The sequence below is a fragment of the Phocoena phocoena genome, chromosome 1, assembly GCF_963924675.1.
Source record: "Phocoena phocoena chromosome 1, mPhoPho1.1, whole genome shotgun sequence".
Taxonomy (NCBI): Eukaryota; Metazoa; Chordata; class Mammalia; order Artiodactyla; family Phocoenidae; genus Phocoena; species Phocoena phocoena.
The window spans coordinates 32913579-32930501 of record NC_089219.1 but is presented as its reverse complement, the minus strand read 5'-3'; the positions used below and the strand labels follow the sequence as shown (position 1 = coordinate 32930501).

The 16923-nt window shown below is 51.8% G+C and overlaps 1 protein-coding gene across 1 annotated transcript; it reads left to right on the top strand.

Moving 5' to 3' along the window:
- The first annotated feature begins 2053 nt into the window (after positions 1 to 2053).
- Positions 2054 to 15065, top strand: RIMS3 (regulating synaptic membrane exocytosis 3). The gene is made up of 6 exons (XM_065884262.1): positions 2054 to 2270; positions 7529 to 7670; positions 10885 to 10997; positions 13559 to 13660; positions 13998 to 14137; positions 14853 to 15065. Exons 1-6 carry the CDS (start codon positions 2054 to 2056, stop codon positions 15063 to 15065), a joined length of 927 nt encoding a protein of 308 aa, XP_065740334.1.
- Positions 15066 to 16923: the final 1858 nt, after the last annotated feature.

Here is a 16923-nt window from a genome sequence, read left to right as displayed (position 1 = left end):
TCCACTTGCCAGTTTCTACAAGAAGGCCAGTTAGAATATTGATTGGGACTGTGCTGAATCTATAGATTAATTTAGGAATAACTGACATTTTATTTTTGGAATAGTTTTTTTAATTGAAGTATACTTGATGTACAGTATTATATAGGTGTACAGTATAGTAATTCACAATATTTTAAGGTAATATCCATTTATAGTTACTATAAAATATTGGCTATATTCCCTTTAGGTATTTGTTGAATGCAGCATTAGAGAGAAAATTTGTCTACTTTGGAAAGGAATTTGGCAATATATTCCAAGAATCAGAAAAATGTTTATGCTCTCAGTATTAGGTAAGATGCTTTTGGATGTAACAGAGAACCCTGAGTCAAACTGACTTAGGCAATGGAAAACGCATTGTCTCACGTAGCAGGAAGGCCAGAGAGGCAGGCTCCAGGTTGGCCTGAGGTCCTTTCTGTCTCTGTGCCGTGCCACCCTCAGCAGCACTGGCTTCATCCTAGGGTGGGCTCTCTCTCGGGAGAGAGGTCTTAAGGGAGGAAGGGAAAAGACAGACAGAGGGAGAAGCATCCACCTCTCTTGTAAGCCTGGAATCCAAATCTTGCCCTTAGGTCAGATTGGGCCAACTTAGTCACATGCCCACCCTTGGGCCAGTAAGAGTTACCAAGGTGAATGCCACTCACTGATTGTTTTAAACAAATCAGGATCTGCCTCTAAAACAAGGGATGAGGTGGACAAAACCAGAGCTCCGTCAGGAAGCAGGAAGTGAAAAGCTACCAGTGGCGTTCACAATCGATAGCCCAGTCACCTCATTTCCAGGAGTTGATCCTAAGGAAATAAGCAGATAAAAATCAGTGGACAGGGCTTCCCTGGTGGCGCAGTGGTTGAGGGTCCGCCTGCCGATGCAGGGGACGCGGGTTCGTGCCCCGGTCCGGGAAGATCCCACATGCCGCGGAGCGGCTGGGCCCGTGAGCCATGGCTGCTGAGCCTGCGCGTCCGGAGCCTGTGCTCCGCAATGGGAGAGGCCACGGCAGTGAGAGGCCCGCGTACCACAAAAAAAAAAAAAAATCAGTGTACAAAGATCTTTATTGCAGTGTTGTTTAAAAGACAGGAGAGAAAGGGAGAGACAGAGAGAGAGAGAGAGAGAGAGAGAGAGAGAGAGCGAGAGAGAGGGAGGAGAAAGTTGGACTTGATCTAAGCAGTAACTGTATTGAAATATTTAAGTCAGTTATAGTGCCTCCATACAATGGAACATACTGGTGGCATTTAAACATTTCTACAAAGTGTTAATAACATTGGAAAGTCTTCTGATATAACATTAAATGAAAAATAGCAGGATATAAAATTGTATTGGCAGTATGAGTTCAGTTATTTTTTGAAATGTGTGAAAAAGAGATTGGGAGGAAATCAGCTAAGATGCCTGTAGTGGCTGCCTCCCAGTAAGGGTGATTTTCCCTGCTTCTTTACACTTTTCTGTCCCACCCGCTTCAAGCAGGAGGACCCCTTCCACAGTCTGCCCAGGCTGGAGCCAGTTTTGTTCTGCCTGTTCTCATTTTTGGCTGTGAAAACAACAGTCACGCTTACTGAATATTTACTCCGTGCCTGATACCGTTCCAGGCACTTTCACCTGCGCTAATTTAATCCTTACAACAGTCCTACGAGGTAAGTGCATTCATTTCTCATTTTGCTGAGGTGTTCACTGAAACCCCAAGATGTTTGGTCGTGAGGTCACACAGCTAGTGGGTAGAGGCCTTTGGAATTCAAGAGTGGGTCACATAACTGCACAGCCTCCGCCTTCACCGCCAAACCAGGTCACTTGTCAGGGCAGCCACGTGCTAATGAGAATAGTCCCGTTCATCGAGCCAGATTCTGGGCACACCCTTTACATTGACTTGTTCATTTAATCCCCACAACCTCAGAGAGGCTGAGCGCCTTGCCCGAGGTCACACAGCTAGGAGGGGGTGGGGCGGCGGTAGAGGGGCCCAGGGTCTGATGTGGGATCCCTTTGTCTCTCCCGCTGCCCCACAGGGTTGCCTGAGGCCCTGCCGCCCCGTGGATCATGTTTAACGGGGAGCCAGTTCCAGCCTCAGCTGCGGCCTCCAGGAACGTGGTGCGGAGCTCCAGCATCAGCGGCGAAATCTGCGGACCCCAGCAGGCTGGGGACGGGACCGGGACCACCACGGCCAAGAAGCGGCGCAGCAGCCTCGGGGCCAAGATGGTGGCCATCGTGGGCCTGACCCAGTGGAGCAGGGGCACACTCCAGCTCCCTCAGGCTGGTGAGGGGTGTGGGCCCCTCACAGTGACCGGGCGCCCAGGGGCAGTTCTCGCGGGTGGGCACTCCTACCCCCACAAATCCTTATGTCACACTTACCACGTACCAGGTGCTGCTCTGGGTCTAGTACGTGTCCTACTCACTGACTCCTTCTGTAACTCTATGTGGAAGGTACTGGAGCGCAGAGAAGGGAAGTAAGATGCCCCAAACTGTACAGCTAGTAGGTGGTAGAGTCTGGGTTCAAACCCCAGCACTGGGCTCCCGAGTTCGTGCTCCTAACCTTGGTACTCTGCCGCCTCTGCACAGACTTACACACTTACCGGCAGTTATTCATTAAGCAGCCGTCATGCTCCTGGCGCTGTGCTGAGCGATACCACAGCTTCACAGAAACATCCACGAGATCCAGTCTCACCTATAGTCTTCGAGCTTCCTAAGTACGAGCAGCCGCAGACATATGTTACAAAGCCACGAGAGAGACACACACGTACAAGGACACATGCCTTGCATAATCACATAAATAGCATGCTCAATTGCTCAGGAAACCTCCCCTTACGCGCACGCACACTCAGTGGCCCGTGGTCGTAGAAACACGTCACGTGTGTGTATGCCTATACCTCACAAAGCCACATGCATACACCACCTTCACAGCTACCTCCTGATGAATACAGCAGGCTTTCTCAGACACCTGGTTATAGAATCCTACTTATGCTCAGCCTGGCGGGTGACCCACCTTGTCACACACAGTCACATCTGCAGCTCACGTCACAGGGGAGCCAGCTCCCCCCACCAAGACCTCCTCACTGTGTGGCATCAGCCCAGACACCAGCTGGTTTTGTTTTAAAACCTCTTCCTGCTTATTCTGCTCAGAGTAACAACTTCCCTAAGAAACCTGCAAATAGGCAGCTGGATGGGGGTGGTGAGGTGTGGGGCACTGGAGGATCCGGGGAGAATGCCCGTCAAGACTCCCAGCTGGGGCTGGGGCTGGGGGACTTCTCCAGGCCTTAAAATAGATTTTTACAAAGCCCTCCACAGGAGCACGTGGGATGGTCTTTTCCAGCAATCAAGCTGCGATATGGTTTCTGGCTCAGAGAAGTGCTAGACGGGGAGGGGGCTTGAGATTATGAGTGCCCCAGGATGAGCATGGCCCCTGTGAATATGCTTGACACTAGGGAGTCAGGAAGATGGGGATCTAGGAATCCAGGAGTTGGGCTGGGACAGGACCAACGGGGTGGCATTAAGGTTGGGGGACTAAGATTGGGAGGGCCCCCAGGAGTCTGGCTTCAGGAAACCAAGCCCTGCTGATTCAGCTTCAGACCCAAAGGTCTCTTCATGCCCAAATGATTTGGAGGGACGGTCTTCCAAGGCCAGAACAGGTGCCTGAGTCACTGTGAGAATATCAGTGATCTGCCTGGGACTGTCCACCTACCTAGGCTCCACAGTCAGCAGGCAGGGATTGGAGCAGACACCAGGATGACCTCCAGCCTTGAGGGGAAATGAACGATGATGGGGCTTCCAGATAACTTGTCTCTGCGGTATGCAAGGGCATGGCTGAATGCCTGGGGAGCCAGGGGAATTGCCCACTGCCCTTCTAACCAAAGGTCTCTCTGAATCATCCAGTTGCCAAATGTCAGAGCAGCAAGGGGCCCTGGGGATCTGGAGATCTGGTCTGATGTACTCATTTTATTGATGAGGTATCTGAGCCTGGAGACTAGAAGGTACTTTTTTGGAGAAGGACTTCAAATTGGCCTTCAGAGATACACCCTGTCATTTACTAGCTGGGCAACTTGGGCAAGTTACTTCACCTCTCTGAGCCCGCTTCCTCATTTGTAGAATAAGGACAATAATACGTGCCTTGCTGCATTGTCCAGGGGATTGAATGAGATAGGATGTGTAAAGGTATCCAGCCTCTTGCCTGGCACGTACTAGACACTTGGTAGATTGTTGGTGCTATTATTACCCATGGTCACACAGTAGGGCCAAAAAAAAAGTGACTTCTCTGGCCTCCACAGCTCTGCCCCTTGCTTGTAGAATACTCCTCTCCTCTTCATAATTACTTGTCCCCATTTTGTTCTCCCAGGCCTTGAGGTTGCCAGTGTCCCAGCTTAAAGCGCCATCCTGGGTCTGGCCTCAGAGGGAGGTATGGGGCCGATCACTGAGGGCATTGGCCCCGGAAACTCTGTTCTAGGATAAGATCCTAGCAGGGTGACCCTGCTGCCCCCGGTGGGATGGCTCAGTTCCCTGCAGGGCGGGGCTGTGTGAAGTGGGGAGGAACTCCTCTCCAGGACCCAGTCTCCTGGGCTATGAGTCTGCCCTCGCCAGGTCCTCCATACTGCTCATTGGCTTGAGCCTCACCCATCCTATCCTCTTTGTTTCAAAGCCTATTCTATTGCGCCAGCCTCCCCTCTAGTTCCCCTGCCTTCTGCCTGCCCCTTCCATTTTATTCCTTATGTTGCCCTAGAATGGCCTTCCAAAAACTCACCCTGAAACTTTAGAGGACTAGTCCTGGCTCTAACTCCTCATGGGACCTTGGCAGGGTCACTTTCCCACTGGGCCTCAGTTTCCTCTTCTGTAAAATGGAGCTTCCTTCTAGATTTAACATTCTTTAAGTTGTGGGAGCAGAGAGGAAGGTGGGGTCAGATCTTTGGACTCCCAGGACACAGGTGGGTTCTGGCCTGGCCTTAGGCTGGGTCTACACAGGGCCATCCTGGGCTGTCCTTGCCTTTGCCCAAATGGAGCTTCTCTTTTCAGTACCAAGGACAGTGGCTCTCCCCACCCAGTCTCTGGGCCCTGGACCGGGGTGGGGCGAGGGCTCAGGATCATTGCGGGAGATCCCATGGGGAGTGCTGCTGGAGGCTGTGTTTTCCTCTCCCTTGTTCATGGTGGGACAGATGGGATGGTGCCTGGAGTCTTTTGGTCTCCAAGGACCACAGAATTATTGCAAGCAACTTGGTCCGGTTCTCTAGGGAGAGAGGCTACATGAAGTTACTCCCCAGATCGACAGAGTTCAGAGACTGGACAGATATGAGACCAGTAGAGGAATTTTCTCTGAGTTTGCAAGACCTTCCTCCTCACCCAGAGACATGGAACTTAATCTCTGCTGAATCGTATCTCAAAACAATGTGGAGTTGGTGGAAGGGGGTGAAAAGTAGCATATCAGTGAACTGGGAGTCAGTGGGCCTAGGGTCTAGCCCCAGCTCTATGGGTGCTTGGACTCTAGGTTCCCCATCTGGGAAATGGCACTTCAGGATTCTGTAACTTCCCTACCCAGGGGCTCACAGTAGGTTGGGCAGATCAAAGAAGGTAAATTTTCTCCCAAATGGGTCAAAGCTTTCCTAAGCTCTAGAAGATGGAGGATTGGGGTCACGAGGTGGTGAGGCTCTGACTTCAGCTCAGGGTGTATGTTGGGGGGGGTTTGAGGAGAAGGAGGGTGAAGTGTGGCCCCCACAGGCCCTTCTGTCTTCTAATCAGATTAGAGGGGATGTGGCAGTTAGGAGCAAGGGACAGGGCAAGTCCACCCCACCTACAATTATTGCCCAGCCCTCTGTGTGTGGTGGGTCACACACCATTTGTGGGTTTGCATCTATGTGTGTGATTGGGCAGATGGGTTCAGCTCCTGGTGTTATTATGGTGTGGAGGTCACATGTGTGTGGCAGGCTGTGTCATGTGTACGTGTGACTAAGACTTGGTAAGACCATTTATGGCTGTGTGACTGTTATATGAACATACACACGACCTTGTATGTGAGATAACTGTATAAACATACGTGATTGTTGGCACTCGTGTGTCTGCTTACGCCTGTGCGAAAGAAATATGCATGAGCTAATAAGACTCTGTGTGGGGGAGGCGGTGTTTGTAAGAGAGACAGACACGTTGATGGTCTCACTGATTGCTGGTTAGTAGCTGTTCCAATATCCCAGAAGCTGGGGTGGTTCCAGAGGAGACATTCCTCCTTACAGCACCCCACTCCCAGACCCCCCATCCTGTCCTCTCAGCCTTTTCTCTCCCGATGGGGCTTCCTGAAAGATAAGTAGGGCAAAGCAGGAGGAATAAAGGCCCCCTTCTCCCAGGCTGGGGTCTCGAACATCCCCTCCCGACCCACCGTTGGGTGTTAGTGGGAGAGCGAATTTCCAAGGTAACCAGCTCCCCCTTCCCCGCTGCTTTCAGGGGCTGTGCTGCCTGCCTCACCCTGGCCTCTCCCCATCCCTGTAAGCAACTCCACTCTTAATTTGCCTGGGCCTCTAACCAGTGACAGCAAAAGGCTCCTTTGGTATAGTCCCTATCTGAGCGTCACTTCCCTCCCCGTCAAGCTCCTCAGGCAGCCGAGCTTCAGGAGGGGAAGTCCCTGAAAACCCACAACGTGTATTCTGTCCGCCCCCCCCCGCTGCCAGGCAGAGAGAGTGTCTAAAGGGACCACACTGCAATGCTGAGGAGGTTGCCATGGAAACCCAGGCAGGATGGTGCCGCTGCTAGGAGAGGCAAAGTGCCCTATGTTCCATGCAAGGCTGAAGAGGGGACCTAGGGGAAGAGGGCCCCCCGAACAGGAGCTACAGAGACACTGGGGGTGAGCTGTCACCACACAGCTTCTGAGGTTCTTCTGCAGACCTCTCCCTCAAAGCCAAAGTCAGTTCAGGTCAGCCTAGGAGTCTCTCTCTCAGTCTTATTTTTCTAGTGGCTTCTCCACTTCTCCACACACATCCCCCTCCACATTCAGACCCACCTTGAGAATGGGTGTTAGTTTGCCAGTGGTCAGGATTCACATAGGTTTGTTTGTCTTTTATAGGGCCTGTGAAGGTATCACAGAGGTGGGTTGTGATGTCTGGGAGTGACAGGGTTCAGGAGAGTACCTGGAAGAGGAAAAGCAAATCTGGAAATTCCAGAGAAGGCAAACTTTCCAGAAGAAGAAACTTAACCCTTTGGGGCAAGGGCTGAAATTGAGTGGCAAGGTGTGGGTCAGGGGAGCCTGGCAGGAAGGAGACCGAGGGTGGAGGGCTGCAGGGCTGAGCACTGCCTGCTGACTCCCCACCCGTAGCCCCACCATCTCCAGCCATCCTTCTAGTCTGCTTTGTCTGCGTCACTGCCCTGAGCAGGGCCAGGGGTCAGACTGCAGACCGGCTCTAGAGGTCATCTCAGCAGTGGCCCTGCCTCCAGTCAGAGCCCTGCCTATGCTGCCCCCTCCCAAGAGGATGACTTTGGCAGTGATCTCGGAGAAGCCTCCTCAGTGATCTGACCTGTTCCTTCTCTGTGCTCCTGGGGGTGTCACAGAAGGGGCCACCAAGAAACTGCGCAGCAACATCCGGCGGAGCACGGAGACGGGTGTTGCCGTGGAGATGCGGAGTCGGGTCCCTCGCCAGGGCAGCCGGGAGTCCACGGACGGGAGCACCAACAGCAATAGCTCCGATGGCACGTGCGTTCAGCCCACCCCCACCGTGTACCCACCCTCCACCGGGGTCCTCTGGTCACAGGCATAGGGCTGGAAAATCTGCTTGGGTTTCCAGCCCAGTTATCTGAGTTCCTCTGTATCCCCGCCTCCCTCTGTCCCCCTCCCCCGGACACCCTCTGTCTGGGCCCCAGTCTTCCTATTGCTCTGGGCCCCTGCCTCCCATCAGAATACCCCAGTGGCCCAGGAGCTGTTCATCCCATCGGTATGTTTCATGCCTCCCACCTCCCAAGACCTCCATACCATCCTGCTCCAGAGGAAAGGGTTGGAAAGGAAAATGGGATCCTAAAATCTTTTAAATCTGCAACAGTTGTTACAGCTCAGCTGAATGGAGTTCTCACAGGTGGACTTGCTTGGAGCTTAGGGCAGGAGTTTGGACTAGATCACTTTTTCAAACTGGATGATGACTTACAGGCAGGAAGTAAAATCTGTTGAGTGGGTCAAAACCAGCATTAGAAAAGGAAATAGGAAATTCAAATGTATCCCATGGAGGAAGGAAAAATTACCTTGTGAACTTTTCAATAGATAGATAGATAGATGCACGTAGGTCTATGACGTTAAATGTATTTCTTACATATGCATATGTGTTGCAGTCGAAAATTGGAACGTCTCTGGGTTAGATATCCCCTTGGATCTCTTCTAAATCTATGAAATGATGGTTATATGATTAAGATTTTCTGAATCAGCTTCATCAAGGCCCAATGATTTCAGGATTCTGTGGCTCTATTATTTAAATTCTATGATCACGTGTCTTGCTGCTGTGCCTGCTTCTATGAATGTGAGTAGCTGCTGGGATTTACCGTATGCAGAATGGCACTTCAGATCAGTGCCTCTTACTCTGGGATCTACCAGCCACTATCAGGCCAAAATCAGTGTCTCATTTAATACAACAACCCTGAGGGATGTTGGTACTACCATTATTTCCATTTTACAAGTGGAGAAACTGAGGCACAGGAAGAGGGTATGGTACCTTTCCAAGGTCACAGCTATTAAGTGGTGGTGGAGTTAGGATTTGATTTAAGGACATTTGACCCTAAAACCTTTTTTCACAATCTCCACGCTCTCTATACTAAGCTCCTGAAATTCTGTGACCTCAAGAGTCTACGTTTCTTTTTGTTATAGTTGTTATCCTTTCTCTCTCTCTCTTTTTAATTGAAGAGTAGTTGATTTACAGTATTATGTTAGTTTCAGGTGTACAGGAAAGTGATTCGGTTATATGTATATATGTGTGTGTATATATATTCTTTTGATTCTTTTCTATTAGAGTTTATTACAGGATATTGAATGTACTTCCCTGTGCTATACAGTAGGTCCTTGTTGTTTATTTTTTAATATAGTAATATGTATCTATTAATCCCATATTCCCAATTTATCCCTCCTTTCCTCTCCTTTGGTAACCATAAGTTTGTTTTCTATGTCTGTGAGTCTGTTTCTGTTTTGTAAATAAGTTTATTTGTACTATTTTTTAGATTCCACATATAAGTAATATGATATGATATTTGTCTTTCTCTGTCTGACTTACTTCACTTAGTATGATAATCTCTAGGTCCATCCATGTTGCTGCAAATGGCATTATTTCATTCTTTTTTATGGCTGAGTAATATTCCATCATATTCATTCATATATATGTATATATATATTATGTCACACCTATATATATATGATATATATCACATCTTCTTTATCCATTCATCTGTTGATAGACAGTTTGCTTCCGTATCTTGGCTATTCATTTAACCTTTTCAGATCCCATTATCCTAAAAATGTGATATTAGGCTATTGCAGACTGTGGCCAATAAAAATGGATGGGCCTTGAAGCCCCTTCCTGGGGTGTGAAGGCTGAGCCTGGTAGAGGAGAGACACATGCCCTTTCCAATAAGTGTATGTAGCCTGTCTCCCCTTCCTGCCTGTCTCTGGCCAAGGGGGACTCAGGCCAAATTGTCCAACAGGGGATTGGTTCTGGGATAACATTTTCTCTCTCTAGGCAGGAGCCTGGGCTATTCTAGGAGATCTTAGAACTTTCTTTGGTCCATTGTAGCCTCTGGGCAGTTCTGGGCCAGCCCTCCCTCACCTGTCCTTTCTCTGCTGGCCTCCCCAGAACATCTAGGCTTGAGGACATGCAAAAGTAGCACATTTCCCGTGATGATCACACCAACAGCCGCAGTAACTACCGCTGATTGTTTCCTGTTTGTCTGGAACTGCTCCTGCACCATCTGCCCGAATCCTCACCATCACCCTGTATGAGTTGGGTTTCATCTCTGTTTTTGTTTTTTTTTTTTTTTTGGCGGTACACGGGCCTCTCACTGTTGTGGCTTCTCCCGTTGCGGAGCACAGGCTCGGAACACGCAGGCTCAGCGGCCATGGCTCACGGGCCCAGCCGCTCCGCAGCATGTGGGATCTTCCCGGACCGGGGCACGAACCCGAGTCCCCTGCATCGGCAGGCAGACTCTCAACCACTGCGCCACCAGGGAAGCCCCCTCATCTCTGTTTTGTAGGCAAGGCAAGCCTCTTACCGTTTGGAGCCTCTGTTGTCTCATCTGTAAAACTGGATAATAGCTCCTGCCACCCACAGTGGTGGTAAGGGTTAAATGACACAGTGGAGCATTTAGTGTGCTGTTGGCATCTGGCCAAATTTCAATCACTGTCAGTTTTTTCTGTTACTATTTCCAGGCTCCCCACAGCCATGGGCCACCCACCATCGCTTGTCATTAATCTCAAACCTGTAATTGTGTTATTTTGGTCTCAGTTGCTGTTTGGGATACCACTTCACATTGTTGACTTGGATTTCAAACTTATAGTCAACTAAAACTCAGTTCTTAGAACTTGTTCCAGGCATTGAAATTTCTGGCCTTTGTCTCTGGTTCTTGGCATTAACACCCCCTGGTGAGGACGCAAGTATCCAACAAGCCCTGCCTTTTCAGGGTCGCCTTAGAAATTCTGGCGCTTGAGGATTAAATACCATGATTATGTATGTTTATTAGTCTCTTTTCTCAAGTGGCATCAGAGTATTTTTCTTTAATGTGCAGAGATGAACAGTTCTGTTTGACCCCAGCCATAGTAGTACACTCGCACGTTGTAGAGGGGAGGTTGAGGCACAGAGGGAGTGCCCAGTGCCCCAGGGGCAGAACCACTGCGTCCCGCCATCCAGATGCCCTCAAGCATCTCATGCCTCCTTCTCCAGGTTCATATTCCCCACCACCCGGCTTGGAGGTGAAAGCCAGTTCAGCGATTTCCTGGATGGCCTGGGACCAGCCCAGATTGTTGGGCGACAGACGCTGGCAACGCCACCAATGGGTGAGTCTTCTCAAGGGCAGGGTGAGTGGGGCAACGGCAGCCACGCAGCAGGAAGGGTGAGCTCAGCGGGGGCCCTGCGTGATGCGATGCAAGCAGCAGAAAGGAGTCCTCGCTCAGGGTTTTGTGCCAGTTGAGGAGGAGTCAGTACGCACACTCCTCAATCCCTCCCGCGGCAGAGAGGAAAGGGTTCCAGCCTTTCTCCGCCAGCCGCCCTGCAGCAGCTTTTCCAGCACATTCCCTCCCTCACATCACCACACACTCACCCACTCTCTCACCGCCTACTGTGTGCCCAGCTGTGCTAAGTGCCAGGCATAAAATGGTGAACAAAAATCATCGTGGCATTGACATCCATGGAGTCTGCTCCATCACTGATTATCTGTGGGACCTTGGCCAAGTCACATCCCTTCTATGAGCCTCAGTTTCCTCATCTGTAAGATGGGAATAATAATGCCTGCCATAGTTCTGCGATCTAAAGACAATGTATTGAGTCCCTATTTGATGCATGAAATATTTCATTTACGCCTTAGGAACTGTGTCTGATTTGACTTGTTACTTCTAACAGTGCCTGGCACCTAGAAGACTTTTAGTAATTTTCTCATCCTGTAGGAGAAGTACTCCCTACAGTCTATTCTTGGTCCTTTTAGCTGCAGTTCTGGCTCCCTCCCTCTCTCTCTCCCTTAGATCCTGGCTGTGTTGGCGTCAAGCAGCAACTCCCAGGCTACCTTCCCCAGAGATGCCTTCTCACCTCCACCCTTCCTTCCCCATCAGTCTGACCTGAGCAGTGTCTGACCCAGACATCTGCACTCAGCCCTCACATAGACAGTGTCTAACCTTTGACCTCACAGCAAATGAGGAAGTTGAGTGCAGACAGTGCCCTGCTGTGAACCATGCAGTGGAGCTAGCATTCCATTCCAAGCCAGGACTCCTCCCACTGTACTGCCCTGTCTTCCTCTAAACTGCTCACACAGGAGCCTTTGTCTGCTGGAAGAGGGGTCCACAGGGACCCTCAGAGGGTGAATGTCAGCTCCCACTGGGCTCTTGGGTGGGATTTGGCTAATCCCCAGCCCTTGCTTTCAGAACTTTTTATTTTTTAATTAATTTATTTATTTATTTATTTATTTTTGGCTGGGTCTTCGTTGCTGTGAAGGGGCTTTCTTCACTGTGGTGCGCAGGCTCCTCGTTGTGGTGGCTTCTCTTGTTGCAGAGCACAGGCTCTAGGCACACGGGCTTCAGTAGTTGCAGCACGCAGGCTCAGTAGTTGTGCCTCATGATTTCTAGAGCGCAAGCTCCGTAGTTGTGGCACGCGGGCTTTGTTGCTCCACGGCATGTGGGATCTTCCCGGACCAGGGCTCGAACCTGTGTCCCCTGCACTGGCAGGCGGATTCTACCACTGCGCCACCAGGGAAGTTCGCTTTCAGGCTTTCAAGGGCTTGGATAGTCTGCTTTGGGCCAAGGGCTGGGAGGCAGTGAGAGGAACCAGCCGCTTCCACAAGGCTAATACGCCATCACAACCTAGAACACTTGTGTGTGGTGCCCCCTGGTGTCCTAAACTGGGAAGGACAGGTTTGCCTTGGCTCACCTTGTTAGGGATGTTACAGTGAGACGTGGAGATTAATTCCTGAGACCTCCCCCTCCCTATTCCCCATGGGGAGGTCAGGAATAGCTAGAGGGAGAGGGATGAATTCCAGGATGTCTCCTGAAAGTCATAAATCTCCATCTTCCAAAGTGTGCAAATACAAACAGTTGCTGTTGCATGACGGCTCAGAGAATCTAAAACGGGTGGCTAAACCCAAAGTCTGGCCCATTTTAGTTTTTCTGCATCAGGCTTATGATTCTGCACCCCTTTGAAGGACGTCCCAAGTGACTAGTGCAGAATTGCAAATTCTGCTAACCTGTGTCAAACAAAGCCAAGAGTTCTAGAAGTCAGATGACTGATATGACTCCACACACAGAACTTGCCCCAGCTGGATAATCCATTTTGTGGGGCACAGAGGGGAGTTCTCACTCTGTGCTCCCGGGACATCTGCTGCCATCCCCCCATCCTTTATCAAGGGTACGAGCAGGCCCTCATTTCCAGGACGTGCCTCATGTCCTGGGCAGGCTTGTATCTCAGCGTCTCTCCAAACTGATATCCTTTAAGTATTTGTTTGATGTTTATTTAGGGGAGTGGCTGATGACCACTGTGTAGAAGGTGAAGAAGAGCTACTGAGCCCACAGCCTCCCCTCTGTCTTCCTGATACAGGAAGCTCTGTCCCCAAACTTGCTATTCGGCTCAGTGAAGCAGAACACCCCTCCACCGCCCATAACCAGGCTTACATTTGTTGTTCCCCAAACAGGCCCCTTGAGGGTCATGCCCCCATGCCACCGTAAGGGCCCTATCAAAGCATTTCTCAGCTGCTTTAAAGTGGTCTCCCGAGAGCAGCTCCGGCGCATACAGTTTTGTCCATCTTGTGCCCTTTCCAGTGCTGGAACATCCTCTGCAGACTGGCATGCTGCATGGTGGCTGGCCGGCCTGCCCCTTGGTCTGGCTCTGCCTGAACTGTCCCTCTTCTTCCTGGCAGGGGATGTGCACATTGCCATCATGGACCGGAGCAGCCAGCTGGAGGTGGAAGTGATTGAGGCTCGGGGCCTGACCCCCAAACCAGGCTCCAAATCCCTCCCAGGTGAAGCAGATCAGCTGGGAGAGGGATTTTGGAAATGAGGTCCTGCCAGGGAGGGATATACAGCTGAGTTCTGGGTCTAGAGAGTCCCAGCTCCCCACTGGCCTAATCAGTATTCTCAACACTGGAGTCACGGATTGCCTGGAAGGCCAGTGAGTGGGGGGAGGGGGAGGGGAGGATGGAGGAGCCGGTGTTGAGCCCATCTCTCCACCTGCTGTCCGTTGGTCAGCTCATCCAGCTCACCCTGCTCCCCTCCAGGATCACATGGAGGTTAGGGGATGGGCAGGCCACAGCCGTCTCCCCTGGACACCTCCCCATCATGCTCTCTTCCATCCCTCAGCCACCTATATCAAGGTTTACCTACTTGAGAACGGGGCCTGCTTGGCCAAGAAGAAGACAAAGGTGGCCAAGAAGACCTGTGATCCCCTGTACCAGCAGGCTCTGCTCTTTGACGAGGGGCCCCAGGGCAAGGTGCTGCAGGTGAGGGTCATGGGGCCAGTGGGGCGGGGCAACTCTCAAAGACTGTAATTTATAATTTGTCTTATTTATGATTTATCTTGTGCCAGACGCATTAAATATGCTTTACCCATTTTTTGTTACAACCCGGTGAAGGTGTTTTTCTCCCTGTTGATTCATAAGGACACCAAGGTTCGAGGGAATAACTCGATTGCCCCCAGGTTGCACAGCTGGTAGGTAGAAGCAGGGTTTGACCACCATCTTCTTCCACCTGGTGCTAATGTTGATTGTCCCACTGTGATCCAGCAGCAGAGCGGGAGCTGTGACCCAGGTCCTGGACTCTCAGTCTGCTCCCCACTCAGGAAGGTTGTCATCTGGGATGCTGAGAAGCTTTGGAAGTCAGACCCAGGTTCTAATCCCAGCTATGCCACCAATTACTGTGTATCTTTGGGTTAGTTAATTAACCTCTCTGAGATACATTTCCTTTTTGTAGAAATAATAATACATAGCACCTCTACCTAGATGGTTGTAACAATTGAGATAACGTATATAAAGCCTGTAGGGTGGAGCCTGGCACATCTTAAATGCTCAGTAAGTTGCTGCCCAAAGTCAGTGTGAGTTCTGCCTCTCTCTGTCCCATCTGTGCCCTGGCAAAACTTCTACATGGTTCCTGGACCCACTGCCCAGCCCTGGAGTTGGAGATGTGGCTCAGCTCCTCTCTCTTCCTCCCCACTGGCAGGTGATTGTCTGGGGAGACTATGGCCGCATGGACCACAAGTGCTTCATGGGCATGGCCCAGATCATGCTGGACGAGCTGGACCTGAGTGCTGCGGTCACCGGCTGGTACAAACTCTTCCCCACGTCCTCAGTGGCAGACTCTACGCTCGGCTCCCTCACCAGGCGCCTGTCCCAGTCCTCCCTGGAGAGTGCCACGAGCCCCTCAGGCTCCTAAGGGCCTCAGGAAGAGGCCTGGATGCAGTGTGGGAAGGGGTGCTGCCACCCCCCGTCTCCTCCCCTGTACATAGTCTTCACGTCTTTCTGGACCCCTTGCCTTGCTGCATGCCTGTTGGCTACTGGGCCTGTCCCAGCTGGCAGTGGAGACTCTAGTATGTGTGCGTGTGTGTTTGTGTGTGTGTCTGTATGTGACCATGTTAGATCTGTTCATTTGTCTGGGTGTATTTGGTCTTAGTGACTATATGGGCTGAAATCCACGTCTCTCTGTGTCTCGTTGTAAAGAAACCCAAAGGAGAGTTGCGTGGACGGGACTCCACTTGAGTCCAGGGGTGGAAGTGGGAGACGCAGCCATTGGTCCATCCCACCTGGTCCTAGGCTCAGGGCAGAGCCTGCGTGTCCCCGCCTGTGCCTGTTCTTGGTGGTCCCTGCTTAGTTTTCTGTCTTGTTCTTTGTTCCACCTCTGCCTCTCCCAGCGCCTCTGCTCTTTTTTGAGAAATGTAGCGTCCACTGCAGCTGGCCACAGCGAGGCCCCTCTGGGAACCCTGACACCCCTCCTCTTCACTGGGCACTCCGGCTGCTCTTCCCACCGAATGCATCCACAGCATGTAGCATCTCACCTAGCGCCCTGGCCAGGGCTCCGGGAGGCAGACGATGCCGGGGAGCTGAGGGCTTAAAGACCGCTTTCTCCCTCGGGCTGGCGCCACCTCCTTCCTACAAGTGAGATTGAAGGAGGTGTCAGTTCCCGGGGTTGCAGGCCAGGTACCTTGGAGGAAAGTGCTGGTACCTCCCTTAGAACTGTTCACCTCCTGTTTCCCTCCAAGCCTCCTCACTTGCGACATGCCAAAGGAGCTCTCCCAGCGGACCCCAGGTGGTGTGGAGTGGACGGTCTTGACATGCAAGAGGTTGGCCTCATAGGGACGTTACCTGCCAAAGTGGGCAGCCCCTGGCGGCACCTGTGTCCATCCCAGGTCCAGAGAGTGGCCCTGTGCCCCTCCGGGCTCGTCCTGGAGGGGCCTGGCTTGTTGAGGATGTGCCCAGGGCAGGGCTGCTGGCAGGAATGAGGAGGGCTGGGGCTGACTTGCTCTGAGAAGCCTGTCCGACCTTTGGGGATTAGCTGCATGAAGTTGATTATTGGGGGCTCTATTTTTTTTTTTTTTTTTTTTCTCTTTTCCAGACCAGGGTCCATGTCTGGGAGCTCAGATTCACTGAGGCTTCAGCCTCCTGGCTCCACGGACAGCTTGGCTGTAGACTCTAGACCATCACGGTCACCAGCTCTGTATAAGCAATACTCACCCCTCTCGGCCTTCCTGCCCCCTGCCCTCTGCCGCTGCCCTCTGGAGGGTAGCCTGGCCTGCTCTAGACACCGCGCCTGCCTCTGCTTTCTTTCCACCCTTGTCTGGTTGGAGCTTCCCAAAGCCACTCAAACCCTGACCTGATTGGACAGCTGGGCCCTGGGGGTGGGCACCAGGGCCTGGACTGGACCTTGTGAGATGTCTGCTGGGAATCCTGAAGTCTGGCCTGGGAGTGCCCAAATCTGTCCCTCTCCTTCCTCAGGTCTAGCATGAAAGGCAAGAGGTTGCCCAGGAGGTGGACACAGCAGCCCTTGGGTTCACGTCTGGTGGGGTGGACAGAGGCAGCAGGAGGGTCAAGGCCTGGGACGGGCTCGCGCTCTGCCTCTTCCCCGGAGGGGTCAAGGCCTGGGACGGGCTCGCGCTCTGCCTCTTCCCCAGATATCACCCCCGAGAGCTGCACGGACTCTAACCCGCATACGTGGGGATCCGTGGAGAGGTGCTTGGACTCCATCCATAAGCGAAGCCAGCCGGGCCTGGGGGTCGCTTCCGAGGCAGGAAGGTGGA